Source organism: Strongylocentrotus purpuratus, unplaced genomic scaffold (assembly GCF_000002235.5).
Source record: "Strongylocentrotus purpuratus isolate Spur 01 unplaced genomic scaffold, Spur_5.0 spur5_scaffold_5, whole genome shotgun sequence".
Classification (NCBI taxonomy): domain Eukaryota; kingdom Metazoa; phylum Echinodermata; class Echinoidea; order Camarodonta; family Strongylocentrotidae; genus Strongylocentrotus; species Strongylocentrotus purpuratus.
The window spans coordinates 38,666,659-38,684,947 of NW_022145611.1; the positions used below are offsets into that span (position 1 = coordinate 38,666,659).

At 37.6% G+C, this 18,289-nt stretch overlaps 1 protein-coding gene across 1 annotated transcript; it reads left to right on the top strand.

The window, feature by feature from the left end:
* Nucleotides 1-633: 633 nt before the first annotated feature.
* On the top strand, nucleotides 634-12,741 carry LOC579037 (phytanoyl-CoA dioxygenase, peroxisomal). The gene is made up of 8 exons (XM_030999576.1): nucleotides 634-749; nucleotides 3,427-3,605; nucleotides 5,785-5,950; nucleotides 6,986-7,067; nucleotides 8,438-8,619; nucleotides 9,869-10,018; nucleotides 10,266-10,400; nucleotides 11,010-12,741. The coding sequence occupies exons 1-8, from the start codon at nucleotides 678-680 to the stop codon at nucleotides 11,061-11,063; spliced, it is 1,020 nt and encodes a 339-aa protein (XP_030855436.1). The 5' UTR covers nucleotides 634-677; the 3' UTR covers nucleotides 11,064-12,741.
* The last annotated feature ends 5,548 nt before the right edge of the window (nucleotides 12,742-18,289 follow it).

The following is an 18,289-nucleotide window of genomic DNA, read 5'->3' on the forward strand; positions in this document are numbered from 1 at the left end:
TTAATTTAAAAAAAAAAAAAAATTAAATGCCCATGGCTGACCTAAAGGTGACCTTACCCCCCCCCCCCCCCTTGAAAAAATCCTGCGTACGCCCGTGCCCCCCCCCCCCCTCCCCAACATCAAACTCTGGCAACGGGCCTGCTGGCGGGGTGCTGGGGGACGGCGAGGCAAGGGCCGATTGCCCCCCCCCCCCCCCCCCATCCACATTTTGTTGGCCGGAAAATCGCAACTGATATATCTCCCTTCTTTTCTTGTCTTATTCCTCTTTTTATCCCTCTCTTTATCTCATTTTTCCCTTTTTTCTTTCCCTTTCCTTCCTTCTCTCTTTTTTTCTGAAATTGTGTAATAGGAGATTAGAAGTATGATAATTAGCCTATTAGTATTACAGTTTTTAATGTATATATTTATTTATTTCTAGTGGATTATATATGATTGTATACATGTGTATACAATCATATATATATATAACTTTATAAGATTGTATTCTCCAATACCCCGATTATGGGTGACATGATAATAAATGCCATTGTCATTGTCATTGTCATTGTTACTGCACTAGGGAAGTCATGCAGAGCAAGCTAAGGACCCGTCCAAATAGTCCGTTGACCTTTAAACGGGATGAGCGTAGTCCGCTATTCGTACTATACAGCTGGTTGCATTGTCATTGATCTTGAAAAATGGAATCAGACACAGGACCCAGTGAGGCGCTGAGACGTCTGAACGTCTTTAATCGTCATTTTGCTCCTTTGGTACGTTTAATTTGGGACTTTAGTTTTGATTGCAGCTTAGCCTTAGGTATTTCGGCGCTAATTCCACTTTTTATTTATCATTACATTGAGTCTTGACTGTCATTGGTTCTCTTGCCCCACCAATGGGGTTAATGTGTAGAGAAATGAGTGTGTGGGGGATTGTATTTGTGAATGAATATTGTAAAAGCGTGTTCACTGATCCACACAACATAGTCTAACTCTTATTTTATTTTAGCTACGAGGAAAACAAGTTTGCACTGGCAATAAAATACATGAAAGAAAGTATTCCCTTTTCATTATGTTTATTGATGAATAAATATGATAGATCTAGACTAGAGCTAGATCTAGGTCTAAGTAGACTAACACTTGCAAGTGAAGTCAGTCAGGCGAATAAATGATTCGGAATACTAATCGCATGAATGAGAATCGTAGATATTGCACAGAGTTTAAATGGTCATATAATGATGAATAAATGCAATGAAATGATTAGAGCTTACGACAGAGTGGAAATGAGGTCGAAAGTCCAATGAAGATGATAAGATGTGAAGAAGGAAGGAAGGGGCTCACGCGATGAATAGTGCAGAGGCTTGAAGGCGGAGATGCAGCTTCGTAGTCGTGGCTGAAGAGCCGTAAAGGATCTCAACGCTGACGCTCCTGATGAGGATGATGAAGCTCTCAGGCGAGAAGAGAAGAGAAGGAATGTGGCGCTCAATGACGAAGCAGTGAATCGCTTGAATATTGGAGGCCAAGGGTAGAAATGTAGACATCAAGCCGGTGGTGAAGATGAGCAGTGAGGTCGCTCAATGAATGAGCCGGACTTTGATGGAGAAATCATCAGAGTTGCAGTAGGTCGAACTCTTTGATGAAATAAAAGACGAACTAGGGTGAGTCGAGCTCGAGTATGGAAAGAGCTACCGGAACAAAGAAACTGGCAGCTCCCAGCGGATAATCAAGCGCCTTGTCGGGTCCTGATTTAAACGTTCCACTGGAATGCTGCCAGTCCGTTGTAGACGGCAGACAAAGAGTTGACGTGCCGTAAAAGAGACGAAAGGCACAGAAGAATAAAGCTCGGAGAGGAAATCATAGAGACATCTTGACTCGACCAAAGTGGAAGCGGGAGTAAAGAAAAACCTTGTGGCGTTGAAAATACGCGGGTGAACGGATGCGTGGAACCATGGTGCTCGATTGAAGGAATGAACACACATGGTCCGAATAATTGAATATGAATATGTAGCATGATAGAAAATAACTGTGAACATGAATGTACGATAAAAGTAGGGTGAATGTAAGAGCTGCTACAAATGTACATAAACTTTGAAGAACTTAGCTAAGGGTTAGGGTTAGAATAAAAATGAATAGAGTAAGGGTTAGGATTAGGTTAGTCTTGAAATTTAGCTTTATTGGTGAAGTATTTGGTTCCCTACGAGCATTTGGTCAATTTTAGTGGTGGGGTGGCCGTGGTATTCTAAACTTGTTCCGAGAGTGAGTTTGGCAGTGGCTGTTTTTGGATGATTGCAATGGTCAGTGTTAATTTTAGAGATATGGTATTGGTGAGACTGAGAGGTAATTTTTATTATTTTACACTGCATTTAAAAAAAAATTATATTGGGGATCAAGCTCATAAGGACAGCTATTCATATCAAATTAAAAAATGAGGGTTGCGCTTTTCATGATAAGATATTTATTTATTTATTTCTGATATTGATACAGGGTGGCACATATGACCAATTTGGTGGTCTTCCATGAGGCCCTGTTTGGTAATAATAAAACGAATAACAGCATCAAAAACAAAATAGATAAATACACAAGTATATAAACGGGTAAAATACAAATTAATTGGTATCCCCATGAAATAACTGATCATTCAAGAATCATCCTTGATCATTTACAAGAAATGGGTGAATAGAATAGAATTAAATAGGCCTACAATTTTTAAAAACGTTCATTTAACGTATCATGAATATAGCGGCCCTCTTCTCGTATTATGAATAGGGACCCCTATACAACCCTGATTTTGTATTAGGAATAGCGACCTTCACCCTTATGAATTCTTTATTCTCCTTATGAATAATGACCCTTATGAATAATGAACCTTTTCTCAAATTATGAATAGCGGTCCTTATACATAGCAGTCCTTTGATATGAATAGAGGTCTTTATGAATAGCGAGCGGACCCTATATTATTATGCCGGACATTGTATTCATTCTCCACTCTCTGGGGAGCATTCCAGCCAGGTGCCACTTTACAGACGCTCACAATGGCAAGCTGAGCAAACTATTGATGTTTGCATCATTCCAGCCAGGTGCCAATTTGCAAGACGTACCTCTACGCACATACAAGTCCAGCCCCTCTACACACATACAAGTCCAGCCCCTCCCCACACCTTCCTTGGCTGAGAGGGTACCAAAATAACCTGGCTTATTTAATAGGTTTAAAGAAATAATCAAAGCTAAATATGAGCACTGAAATGATAATTTTGGCATGCTATCTGTCATGATGAAATATTTGTGTACTTCTATTCAACTATAGCCCAAAATATGCTCTTGATATATGCACTATCTGAGCTTTGCACATAAAATTGTAACCCCACGTTTTTACTGAGAGGAACTTCTTATCACAATTGTGCAATGTAATAGAAGTGTAATTTAACTAAATTTGTTATTTTTGCTGCTATAGATTCAACAGCAAGTTTCTTCTGATTCATCATCGCCATCACTTCAAGCAGGACTGTCCAATGAGATTCAGTATGTCGTGAAGAACAGTATTCTTACAGCGGAACAAGAGCGATCATACCAGGAGAATGGCTTCTTGGTTATTCCCAATCTTGTACCTCATCACAAAATCGATGCATACAAGTAAGGTCGGATTGTGGTAGTAGAGAAAAGCATAGAATGTTTTGTGTGGGATCTCTGAAGATATTTTGTCAATCCTTATGCAAAGGGAGTGAACTAACCTATCTCTATATGAGATTGAATGGTTTTAGAGGACTAAAGCATTCTAGCAGAAATGAAAATATATTACATATATAATTTAATTTATTTTCTACCTTGATACTCAATTTCTTCTGGAGTCCCTGATATTGTAGAAAGCTCATGTGTGTTATTGTAGGAGAAAACTGCTGTTATAGGCCATGTACACAGATGAAAATTGAAAAATCAGAAATTGGTATCTTATCTGATGGAGCAGTGGTTCTGATTCAGGAGGGTGGGGGGGGGGGGGGCTCAGATGGCCTAAAATTAAACAAATTCCTTTTGAATCTTGGTTCAGTCGCATTAGAGGGGTATACGTGATAAATAAGGAACTGGGATAATAGCTGTGACAAGGAATATCACATATGGTCGCTGGGTCAATAAGCTTAATAGTTATTGGTTAGAATAAAAGAATTTGTTTAACTAATGGGGAAGTTCCCTCCCAGTATATCTGGTGAAAATAAACGGTGAAATTGTATTCACCAATCATGTATTATAACATCTCTTTGAAATTTGGATAGAATCTACCTGATATTATTCAATTATTGGCTGATATGATTAAGCTCTTAGGTCATTGATAGCACCTCTTGTCTAAAGTTGATATTGGTACTAGTGTTTTTATGCCTCCGCCACCGAAGGTGGTGCCGGAGGCATCATGTTTTCGGGTTGTCCGTCCGTACGTACGTCCGTCCCGTTTGACCGTTATCACAATATCTCAAGAACCATTTAAGATTTAAACTTAAGACTCGGGAATAGTATTTATCACCATAGGAAGACGATCTGATTAGATTTTGGAGTACGTAGGTCAAAGGTCACAGGTCACAGAGGTCAACTTATTAAATTCCTTGTATTGAGTTTGTTAGCGCGATATCTCAAGAACCATTTGAGATTTAAACTTCAAACTTAAGGATAGTATGTATCACCATAGGAAGACGATCTGATTAGATTTTGGAGCACGTATGTCAAAGGTCAAGGGTCACAGAGGTCAACTTATGAAATTCCATACATTGAGATTGTTATCATGATATCTCAAGAACCACTGGAGATTTAAACTTCAAACTTAGTGATAGTGTGTATCACTATAGGAAAACAATCTGATTACATTTTGGAGCACGTAGGTCAAAGGTCAAGGTCATAGAGGTCAACTTATGAAATTCCATACATTGAGATTGTTATCATGATATCTCAAGAACCACTGGAGATGTAAAAACTTCAAACTTAAGGATAGTATGTATCACCATAGGAAGACGATCTGATTAGATTTTGGAGCACGTAGGTCAAAGGTCAAGGGTCACAGAGGTCAACTTATGAAATTCCATACATTGAGATTGTTATCATAATATCTCAAGAACCACTGGAGATTTAAACTTCAAACTTAATGATAGTGTGTATCACCATAGGAAGACAATCTGATTAGATTTTGGAGCACGTAGGTCAAAGGTCAAGGGTCACAGAGGTCAACTTATGAAATTCCATACATTGAGATCCTTATCGCGATATCTCAAGAACCACTGGAGAATTTTCACTTCAAACTTAATGATAGTATGTATCACCATATCATAATATCTCAAGAACCACTGGAGATTTAAACTTCAAACTTAATGATAGTGTGTATCACCATAGGAAGACAATCTGATTAGATTTTGGAGCACGTAGGTCAAAGGTCAAGGGTCACAGAGGTCAACTTATGAAATTTCATACATTGAGATTGTTATCATGATATCTCAAGAACCACTGGAGATTTAAACTCCAAACTTGTTTAAATTGCTCTATGGCGGAGGCATCATTTTCGACTGCACGCAGTCAAAATTCCATCTAGTTTAATCATGTTCTGAGGTATTCAGTTTGGAGCTGCATTAAAGCATTAGTCAATGACCCACGTTCTTAATTCTTCACTTTATAAATCAGGTGATCCAACAAGTGACAAAAATTCAATTTTACTCTTCAAATACATGTGTTTACTGGTATTTAACAAAGTGACTACGGATTTGTATGGTATTGAAAATATGATTGATCAATACAAGTGATTGTATGATATCCTTTTAATTCTTTAATTCATTTACAGGGAGGAGTTTGAGCTTATCTGCGAAGGGAAGAATAGACAGCGCTCTGCCGGTATGACTATCATGAAGGATGTTGCCCTTAAAACATTGAGTGGTGAAAGAGCAATCAATAAACTCCAAGACTTTCAAGACAATGAAGTCCTATTCTCCTACTGCAGCTCGCCAGAGGTAGTTATCAAATGTGATTACTATTTCATTAACTTGTATCCCATTCTGCCATTTACTATGATTGACTCCTTTGAAAATTTGGTTTCCTCATTGCAGAAAATGTGAAATCTGAACAATAAATATGACACCTGTACAGTCCCACTAAAAACATTTCAATACAGGATGAATTCAAAACCCCTTTCCTTATACACCGACGTTTAGGGACGGGGTGGCTTTAATGGTCACTGATCAATGACCATTCTTATGTGCATTATTAATCTTTCAAATTGAATTGACCTGTCTCCTGCCTCATTTGGAAGATGAATAGGATTTAATAAAATAGGATGTCATCCTTTCATAAATCTAAATTTATTGATTGAGATAAATGCATGTGGTTTTGAGATATTTGCTGGAATTGTGTAATTATTTTGATTTCATGAATGACCTCAATTTATTCATTCATTTATTAATTTATTATAAAGTGCCGCAAATGTACTTGAACAAAGTCACTGGGAAATGACAAGCATGAATTTTCACATTTAGATAGAGCATATTTCTTGTATTGGAGTAGATATAATTTGGACTCTTTGTATTAATCGGTTCAATTGACAGTGTTATCTGAAAAAATATTTGTTTGTTGCAAAGTTATTAATATATCATTGTTTGTTGTTTCCTTCATTACTTATTATGTTAATGATTAATTTTTAATGTTGTGGATTAAAAAGGAACTGATGAACTTTTATTAAGAAAATCATGTGCTTCAGTTTTGATTACATATCTTTGGAGCCAGAAGGGCATTAACTCATATACTTTAAGACATATTTAAAGTCCTTAAGGCTCTGAACAGATGATAGTTCAAGAAGGAAAACAAATGATAATGTTTGATAAAGGTACTAAGGAAAGAATGATATGTATGATTGTAGTAGAAGATGTTATCAGCAATATCAGGAGACCTTTGAAAACCTAGATACGTGACTTGCTGCACTAATTGACACATACAGGTAATTTTCTACCATTATTCATTAACAATATGTGGACTTTGGTTTGTTGTTACAGCTATTGCAATATGTAGAGTGCTTCACTGGACCTGATGCAATGGCAATGCATACAATGCTTATCAACAAACCTCCTGATCCAGGTAAGTGATGTTTATGGCTCATTGTGAAGATAACAATAAGGCATTATGTACAAAATGTTATCTTGTATGATCTCATGCTACACTTCTTAGGACTTATTTATTATTTTAACATTGTATATTTAGAAGGATGTTATGAATAAAAAAAAATCTAATCTTGATGTAACATCTAAAAGGGTGAACAGAACGCAAATATGGTTTGTACATGTTTGCCTTCAATGTCACCTTCACTCAGGCCTAAAAAAAAAGATGTTGTATTGCCCTTTGCGACCGACCCAAAAATCTTGAAATCTACGGTCGGCTTTTTAGATTTCCGACCGACCCATGTTTTGGCACATAAAGGGCAACACAACATCTTTTTTTTTTAGGCCTCATGTTAATTGAGTTTGCAAGGATATGCCTGGCATCAAAATCCACACACTCAAGGTGATGCATCTAGTATATTGTTCATACAAGGATCACACATGCTTCATGTTTAATGATATCTGCCTACTTCCATTTCATTTATTAGTTTTAGATGAGACTACCAGATTTACAGAAATGTAAAAAAAGACTTTAAAACATGAAAGGACAGTTTTTTCATTCATTATTCAAGCGATGGAATGTTTTAGCTGTTAGATTTCTTTAAACTTGTGTAGTTGTTATATAACACACATTTCTCATAGATAGAGATATCTCTAGCTTAGTAAATGGCTTTTTATTATCCCCTCGCCGACAAAGTCGGAGGGGATATAGTAACGCTGCCATCCGTCCGTGCGTCCGTCCGTAACAAATTTGATTTCTGATCGATAACTTCAGTAGTGTTTAACGGAATTTAATATGAAGGTACATGATATCAAAATACAGGCTAAGTTTGATTTTGGAGTACATAGGTCAAAGGTCATAGCTCATTAAATATGCGAAAAAATACACATCTGGTTTCCGTTGATACCTTTAGTAATGTTTGACGGATTTTAATGAAATTTGATATGAAGGTTCATGGTATCAAAACACAGCCTAAGTTTCATTTCGGAGTATGTAGGTCAAACGTCATAGCTCATTAAATATGCGAATCTGGTTCCCTTCTATAACTTGAGTAATGTTTGACGAATTTTAATGAAATTTAATATGAAGGCAGGAGTATCAAAATACATGTACAGCCTAAGGTTGATTTATGAGTATGTAGGTCAAAGGTGAAAGGTCATAGCTCATTAAATATGCAAAAACACCTAATTATATATGTGAAATGTGGTTAACTTCCTTGCCTAGTGATATAATAGTATAGTCCAATGGAGGTAACTTGTTCTGAGGTATGTACCGGTAGGCTATTTGTACCCCGAGAGGGGATGCTACGCTTTGCGTTGACTTGTTTATTTTGGATTATTTTGCTGCAGGAAGCAAGACCTCTCGGCATCCCATGCATCAGGATCTACACTACTTCCCATTCCGACCAGCTAAGAGCATTGTGTGTTCCTGGACAGCTATGGAGAAAGTACACAGACAAAACGGCTGTCTTGTGGTGATTCCAGGCTCACATAAGGGACAGTTAATGCGTCATGATTATCCTAAATGGGAGGTATGCACAAACCATCATGCTAAAGGTTTGATGAGTCAGTGGTCAGCTGACTTCATCATACATGTGATATATGGTATAACTTCATTTTAGGAGCACATTACTTTGTCAAAATTAATTTGAACTATGAACATAACAGACAAAGAAAGCGGACAAAATATACAGTTCCTCAGATAGACAAAGGAACATCCCTTTACTGCTATTATGTAAAAAGGTGAATATGCATGTGACACCTGTTCTACACATGTTTACATAATAGCAGTGAAGGGATGTTCCTTTATCTACCTGAGGAACTGTATATTTTGTCCGCTTTCTTTGTCAGTCATCTTCTTAGTGAGAGTACATTGTATTTTATTTCTTACTTCTTTTTTGTTGTTGCATCCAAGCTCAGATACCCAGTCGTAACTTTAGAACTGAACAATTTTTTCAGTATACTACTATTTTTCTTTCTATAGGATCACTATTTCTTTTTTTTAATTCACCTTTTGAGAGTTTTGATGTGAATTTAGCTCAAAATTTGTAGTCAATCCAGATTTATAGCCACCACCTTTAAAAAATTATCTTTGGTTGTTTGTTTGTTATTTCATTTGAAAAGTCTGTATAGAGAGGTTCGACTGTAATAAGATTTTGAATAGTGCCTGAATGAATGAACAAGTACCACATGAAAACGAGCCCTCACCTATTACGGTATACCCACTCTGCAATACATAAAGTGTGTATATGTTTCAAGCCGTACTTGATCTAGTAAGAAAACTCAATTTAATGTATCATTTTATTTATTCATTCATTCATTCATTCGTTTGGGTCATTAGTTGAGAAGGGAAGATGACGAACATGTGAAAAGAGCTTGAGATTCAGAAGTGGATGGCATAAAAGGGAAAGGAAGATAGAAGATTTCATGGAAAGAAATGGTGAAGAAAGAAAGCACTAACTGTAAGGTTGGTCTAAATGAAGAGTATGCTAGAGACAAGAAGAAGTGGGGAGAGGGAGTGCCATCATTACACAAAAGTCAGTTATCTTTGTAAAATGCTGACTTTGATAAATGATGATGATGATGGAGACACTGAGTCCTTAATCATTCTGGCAAATCATTCTGAGATAGAGAGCCATTATCTCCTGGATATTTAATTATCATCAATTTGATTCATCATCACACACATTGTCAAATCAGTGATTAATCAGTCAATAAATATGCCCCAAAATTGCAGTAGACATGAGGAGATAATATATATTTGTAATGTTTTTTGTTTAGGGAGGTGTGAACAAGATGTACCATGGAATAATGGACTTTGATGCATCTGCTCCCAGAGTTCATCTTGAGATGGAGAAAGGAGATACAGTCTTCTTCCATCCCCTCTTGCTTCATGGATCTGGAACTAATAAAACAAGTGGATTTAGGAAGGTACAAACTCTTCTTACCATTACCTACGAATGTGGTGAAAATATATCTTGGGGGGAAAAAGACTTTTGAATACCACAGTCATTTTTAGTGTACCTTGAGTGAGATGAAAGGAATACTTATTGGTATATAACACATCGTAAGCTGGCCATGGCATTAACAAACAAAAACCAGCATTAAGATGGGCCTATAAACATATATTTACCTTTAATGTTTAATATACACTTTATATTTATTTGATTTCTTACAGGCAATCTCCTGCCATTATGCCTCTTCTAATTGCCACTACATCGATGTTGCCGGGACAACACAAGCTAATATGGCAAATGAAATCACTGATGTTGCTAAGAGGAAACTTGGAGAAGATGTTGAAGTCAACATCAAGGTTAGACAGTTCTCTTTTCTATGAAAGTTGAACAATTTTTTTTTTAATTTGCTAATTGCTTATTTGAAGATTGGAATGGCTCATTGATTCAGTAATGATGTTTGAGGATCATACCTACACTTGAATTATACTCTAAATGTATAGTCTGTAAGTATTTGTTCATGTTGTACATGTAACATTTCCACTATCAGTGCTAGGTGTGCACTGTACACCCAGCAAGTATGCATGCATGCATGGCAATGGTAAATTCAATCAGCAAGGCTGTTCATATATTCATTTGTTTCTAAACTTACATGGTGTATGTCCTCAATACTGTATGGTCAAGATCATTGTGTGATAGATTCTGGAAAGCTTTTTGTAATTGAGCCAAATCATCCTAGTGATATTAAGTCACAATCCTGAATTGTTTTCATCTTGTTTTATAAAGCAATTTCCATAAAAGAAGACAGAATGAGAAGGGCTTTAGATTTTTCATTCTAGAATTATGAACCTTTTTTCTTTTTCTTACATGATGTGGGTAGACTCATATTGCTTTTAGGGCTAAAGGGTAATTCTTTTACACATACATGTATGTTTTACTATGTATTTATGATTTCTTCTTCAACTCAGGACATATGGTACATGAAAGGAAGACTTGTGAAAGGAGAGCGTATCACCTTGTGAGACTCATCACCTATAAAGGTTTTTTTCATCAAGATTTAACTTTAATGACACGATCGGTTTCCGGTAACGACAAATACTTAATCAAAACGAAACTTGTATTGAAACTTGGAGAATAGTATGTGCTTAAGAATTTTTTTTTAAAGATAATGTATGATAGGTGAGAAATAGAGCAATAGATTATGATGAAATGTAACATACTGCTATTTTGTATTTATCGGCGATAGCAAGAATTCAAAATAACTTAAACAACATGTTCTTGAAGTGGAATTCCATAACCAGATTATGAGCTTAGGGGTTTTCAGGTTAAATATAATCAGTATTCAAGGCTTCCTCGTGTAAATTGTGAGATGATAGGAGTATGGATCTACTCATCTGTTTATCATCTAGATTCAAACTTCAAGACCAAAGAGAGAATATAGATTTGTTTTTCTTGGTTTGATCAATGTGTACTGTAAAAAGGGCTGTAAGACAATTAATAGTCACTAAATTTCGCTTCACATTTAAATCTAAAAGTTTCTATTAATTTTCTTTTGTTTTCAGTTTTACAGTTATTAAGCCTCTATATCTTGTGATCTACTATATTTGCATTTTTGCCTGATAATATTATTAAGATACGTAGTTGAAATTCAATTCTTTATAGTTTTTGTAACAACATATACCGGTAATACTTACAAATGAATGAGATAAATTGATATATAGTTTTTGTGAAAGTTATAAGTTTTAAAAAAATATTTTCATTAAAATGTCTACATTTATTATTGGTTTTATCCATAAATGAAAGATATCTTCTTGACCTCTATCATTCTCTCGACGACTGGTTAAAATGGGGATTGTTTCATGAAAAATTTGTGCAATATAGTTCATGTAATTCAAATAGATACTTCTAGCGCATTTGTATCAATTATTGAAAGAATATGTCTAATATCATACCTCTCTCTTTTTTTTAAATTCCTAGAAAAATTTTCAAGGTAACAATATTAATTTATTAATTCTAAAATAGAGGACTTGTTGATTACTTAAAATGTGCATGGTCAAGCAAACTTATATAAGCTTTGAGGACGATGAACCTAATCACACATTCATATACATCAATCAAACCCTCAGTTGTACTGCTTCTGGACAGTTCTATCTTTTTTTTAATTGGAGGTACTTTTTACAAGTTTTAAAAGCTTCTTTCATCGGTTCTCAATCCTACCAAGAGTATTGCCAGTTTTTCATATGTAAGTTATGAAAGAAACTGAAAAGGAACAGTTGAATTTAATGTATGATTCTTAGTTCTAGATAACTATTTTCAAGGCACTGGAAGAAAATAGGTATAGGTGTAGATATAAATTATAATGATATACTACTGGTATATATAAGTACCCAGAGTATATAGGCCTTTATAATTTGAGAATTCTTATTTCATCATAGACTGATGACGAATATTTACATGTGATAACTTGCTATATCGGTATATCAGTGACAGTGATTCATAAGATTTTTTGAAATTCGTATGTAGATTTTTATCCATGTTTTGTATACATGTATTATTTGTGACACATCCAATGTGGGTACAATATTTAGGAAACCATAATTTTGATGTTTTTACTTGTACCAAAGATTTAATATTTGTTAATACTTTGCAGATATGTATTTCTTACATGGTGGATATAATGCTAATAAAAATCTATTCATTTGGATGATGTGACTAATAATTTTGTGTTGGATGAAGTCTTCATTCTACATTTGATTTGAATCATGGGCAAATTGTTTAGATATGCAGTTGCTGTTGTGTCCGGAGATGCAATATGCATGATTTGAAAAATTATTTTCATGATGTCTGTGAAATGTGTTTTTGGATTATGCCTTGCAAGCATTATGCATCACAATTATTCTTCCCAGAAAGAACTACCTAGATAATGGGTTAATTTTCATATATGTTTAAAACATTAAAACGTACAGATTTTAGATTTTTTGAAATTTTCTCATGAAGAGCAAAAACATCTTTATGATGATACTGATCATCTTTATTGATCAGGGATAGATAGCAGATGGTAATTCTTTAATTTGTAAATGGTTGGTGTATAGTTAAATGCTGAATTTGATATTCTACTGTAACAAAGTATGTTTATGTAAGGACATAAAAGTAATATAGGGACCATGTTACTTTGAGAGGAGATCAGAGAGAGAGAAGGGGAGGGGTTAGTAGCCTGGGAAATAAAAAGAGAAATGTCGACAGTGATCAAAGCCAGAAATCCAAGGAGAAAAGTGAAATGTCTTCTAAATATATACATAAATGGAGTCGGAGTCGGGCTAGCTCTTACCTGGGGACAACTCAATCCCGCTGCAAAATCAGTCAGTTTTGGCAGGTTTGGGGATAGGTCTAGGGTTAGGTTAGGGTAAAATGACAGTTTTTGTAGTGGGGCAAAGTTGTCCCGGATCCGGGTTAGCCCGGACCTGAGAGGGGGATGGGCTATCTCGGCCTCTTGAATTCCCTTGTAATGTTTGTTTGTTGTTTAGGTACCTTTTCCCATTTTCAGAATGACGAACTCTAGCATTTTAGAAATTACGAACCCTATTTCCTTTTCAGAACTCTTTTTTCACTTTCGAAATTATGCGCCCCTATAGGCATGGGAAATGTGTGTTTCAGAATTATATATGAACCTTCGGAAATACAAACCTTCAGAAAAACGAGTATGTGCCGGTGTTACCGCGTAGAATGTAACCCGTACCGGTCGTCCGACTATTAGAGATCGATCGAGAGCGGACGATCGGTGCGGATTTTATCCGCGCAGAATGTCCATGTCGGACATTCCGTGCGCGCCTCAAATGTCTGACGGACAATCTGTGCGGAAGAGGTCTCGCACCAATAGTCCGCCTGCCCCACCGAATGTCCGTACTCTAGTCCACACGTATACATAGTCAAAACAAACAGGGATATACTCTCATATCCCTGATACAAGTATAATTATACTTAATGAATGAAACGACTGGATAACCCATATTCAGCTTTGCCAGCTAGCTAGGGATAAAACTCCAGGCAGTGGCGGATCTAGTAGGGGGGGGGGGGGGGGGTTGGTGCAAATTGTTAAATTTTCGAGGGCCAAAAAAAGGTGCTCACTACCCCCCCCCCCCCCCACTACCAACACTACCAGGGCGTACGCAGGGGGGGGGGGTTTGGGGGTTCAACCCCCCCCTTTGGTATTTTTATGTATGTAAACCCCCCTAAAAAAAAACTAAAACCCCCCCCTTTGCCTTTGTTTTTGTTTTTGTTTTTTAATTATTTGAAGAAAAAAAAGAAGAAAAAAAATTATACCCACGGCTAACCTAAATAAGGTGACCTTACCCCCCCCCCCCCCCCAAACGACAAAAAATGTCAAATTATGAAATTTCGAGACCAAAAAAAAAAAAAAATGTGTCCGCTTACCCCCCCCCCCCCCCCCCTGCGTACGCCCCTGAACACTACGCAAACAAGATGTGAATCGTGGAGAAAGGCCTTTGCCTCTGCCCCCCAGACCACCACCCCCCCCCTTCCCGCCAAAAAAAAGAGAGAAAGAAGGGAAAGGGAAAGAGGAGAGCTAAAATGGAACACAAAAGAGGCAGAACAAAATAAAAGGGTGAAAAGAAGCAGAGATCAGTTGCGATTAATCCCACCAACTTCGTGTGGATCGGGGGAGGGGGCGAAAGGCCCCTGCCTCCCTCACCAAACTTAAATGAGAGAGAGAGAGAGAATATTTGTAGGAAAAAAAGCGTTTGGAGCTTATAATGCACATGTTGCAATTTCAGGTGCAACTTAGTGTTCAAATATGGGACACGCACAGCCAGGCACTAGTGTAGGAAATCTTCAAATTTTAATCAGGTATATGACTAAATTACTTGTCTGTTGCCTTACGAAAAAGTTTATATTTAGCCAGGCCTGAATTGATTCGCAAAACAATTAATGTGTTAAAAGGAAAAAAACGTATTTGATGACATTCGAAATTCCCCAAAAACCAGTACGATTGGAGAGCGAGTACTCGTTTGTTTTTCTTCAAAACTTACACAACTATAGATAGCTGGCCCGGATATTTGAGCCTCTCACAAAACGCAAGTATAGGCCTGATGTGTCGTCAGGAGTGTCGCTAGGCCTTTTTCAGTGGGGGGGGGGGGGGGGGGGGGGGGGATAGAGGCCACGATTACCGAACCAAAACAAGCCACCAACTACCGACAAAATAAATGTCCCAATACAGGCGCGGATCCAGGATTTTCCAATAGGGGGGGGGGGGGGGGCCGCCGGAAATTTGAAAATTGCGCAGACCGTTTTTTCAAGGTCATATTAGAAGCACCATACCGGTACAATTTTTGACATTTTCATCGGGGGGGGGGGGGGCTATAGCCTCTTGCCCGCGGAAGCTTTGACCTTTCATTAATTATTAGAGAAGAAGAAGACGATTTGTTGTACCATTCTCGACTCGTATTCCTTGTCTGAATTCAGTTTTCCCCTCCCGCGCAAAGCGCGGAAGCTTTGACCTTTTACAGTTTATGAAATTATTAGAGAAAGAAGATGATTCGTTGTTCCATTCTCGACTCTTAATCCTTCTCTGAATTCAGTTTTGCCCCTCCCGCGCGAAGCGCGGAAGCTTTGACGTTTCATTAAATATTAGAGAGAAAGAAGACGATTCGTTGTACCGTTCTCGACTCTTAATCCTTGTCTGAATTCAGTTCCCCCCTCCTGCATGCGCTTTGCGCGGAAGCTTAACGTTTCATTAAATTATTAGAAAAAGAAGATGATTCGTTGTACCGTCATCGACTCTATATCCTTGTCTGAATTGAGTCCCCCCTCCCCCTCCTTTGATGTTTCATTAAATTATTAGAGAAAGAAGACGATTCGTTGTACCGTTTCTCGACTCTTAATCTTTGTCTGAATTGAGTTCCCGCCACCCCCCTCCCGCGCGAAGCGCGGAAGCTTTGAAGTTTCATTAAATTATTAGAGAATGAAGACGATTCGTTGTACCGTTCTCGACTCTTAATCCTTGTCTGAATTCAGTTTTCCCCTGCCCGCGCATAGCGCGTAAGCTTTGACGGTTCATTAAATTATGAGAGAAAGAAGACGATTCGTTGTACCGTTCTCGACTCTTAATCTTTGTCTGAATTGAGTTCCTGCCACCCCCCCCCCCCCCCCTCCCGCGCGAAGCGCGGAAGCTTTGACGGTTCATTAAATCATTAGAGAAAGAAGGCGATTCGTTGTACCGTTCTCGACTCTTTATCCTTGTCTGAATTCAGTTTTCCCCTGCCCGCGCATAGCGCGTAAGCTTTGACGGTTCATCAAATTATTAGAGGAAGAAGACGAATCGTTGTACCATTCTCGCCTCTTAATCCTTGTTTAAATTCAGTTTTCCCCCTTCCGCGCGAAGCGCGGAAACGTTGACGTTTCATTAAATTATTAGAGAAAGAAGATGATTTGTTTTACCATTCTCGACTCCCAATCCTTGTCTGAATTCAGATGCCCCCCTCCCGAGCGATGCGCGGAAGCTTTGACATTTAATTAAATTATTAGAGAATTAAAGAAGACGATTCGTTGTAGGCCTACCGTTCTCGACTTGTCAGAATTTTCAAAAATATTTCTTTGTCTGCTCCTTTTTCGTCCTATGTCCTCTTACTGCCCTTACCGCCCCTGGCTACGCGCCTGCTTTAAAGGGAAAATAAAAAACAATCATGATGTGATAGCCACTGAAAGGGAAAAAAGATCTATTACACCAATCATGGATAAATCACGGCCGGGAGCGTCATAGTTTTGTGTTATCGAGCGAGGACCGGGGCGTAGCGACCAAACGAGATTTTGCAATGTTGAATGCTGAAATTATGCATTCAAGTAAATCCCTAAGCCCAATGTGTACGTTCTTTCCGCTATATTTCTTTCTAGCTATATTTCTAAATTTCCTGGGGGACGTGTCCCCCTATCGGGCCCAGGATTGCCGCCCCTGTCCACAAGCGAGTTGGTATGAGCTGAATCCAAATGAAGGGCAAAATAAGAGTTGTGAAGCGGCCCTACCGTTAATCAAAATGTGACTGTTGAGTATATAACTTCTATTTAAAAGACATCCACAATATTGTGCCCTTTTCAAATTTCTCACTAAAGAGTGATGACCGCAGGGGCTGTTTTTAACGTTTGACTTTGAATCCGCGGCTCGAGATTTTATGCGGCCGGCCCGTCCCCCCTCGATCTTCAATAAAACCTCGAAACTCCCCCAAATACTTGGAGGCGGGGCCTGGATCACGGATATATACTAGTAGTGAGTTGGTTGAAGAACGAAGCCACGTACAAAAGTATAATCAATTACAACAGTTGTGGGGCCGATATCACGAGTTTGCCTTCATAGAATAAAGGTTTTAAATAAAATATTCACTTCTACTTTCAAAAGGACTGGCCCATTTGCTTTAAAAAAATTGTAGATAGTTATTATTATGTAATTTCTAGAAAAAATGTCTACCACATGATTTACCGAGTTGCTCCTTTTATCAAATATACACGTAAAACAATATGAGGACAGACGTGCGGATAGCAAAGCGCACGGATCATCGGACGATCCGTGCGAGCAGGAAACCCGCATGTTATGTCCGACGGACAAACGAAACTGGTAGGACAAACGACGCGGTCACACCACCCCCCCCCCCCCCGATGTAATTACAGTACCCAAATTAACAGCAACAACAAGATACACAGAATTTTAGTTGATTTTATTGTCATTGCACACGCAAGTGATTATGAAAACCTAATCTTTCCTGTTTCTATATAGTTACGATTGTGCAAGTACACGATTTTGTCTATCATTATATAGGCCTAGCTAATTTTCTGTATCGCGTCTATTTCAGGGTTTGCCCCAATACCAAAAAACAATTCAATATTCATGAATACGTGTATAACAAAATTATACATAATATTTTGGTCCATTATTGATTCCTCTTAATTTTTTTACTGAGGTTTCTTCTTCTTCTCTATATTTCTCCCAGTCCAAGTGAAATCAATAACATTATTTATCCTTAGCTGCTATAATTTGCAATTATTTCCTCATGTTTTTCCCCTAAGGTAGTCTATATGAAATATGTAATTTTAACAGGCCCCTCCTCAGGGAATAATATGTCAGGAATCCCACTGGCCAAGTGCCTAAAGAAATTTCTTTTCTTTTCTTTTCCTATTTGTCTGATCGAAGACACCAACGAAATAGCACCGCCAAATTTGAAGTAAAGTAGTCTATAAAAGACTA

Excerpts from the sequence above, each read along its gene's own strand:
- LOC579037 (XM_030999576.1), top strand. The coding sequence starts at position 678 with ATGGAATCAGACACAGGACCCAGTGAGGCGCTGAGACGTCTGAACGTC. Across the intron at positions 10,019-10,265 it reads AAACAAGTGGATTTAGGAAG|GCAATCTCCTGCCATTATGC; the intron begins GTACAAACTCTT and ends GATTTCTTACAG. Across the intron at positions 10,401-11,009 it reads ATGTTGAAGTCAACATCAAG|GACATATGGTACATGAAAGG; the intron begins GTTAGACAGTTC and ends TCTTCAACTCAG.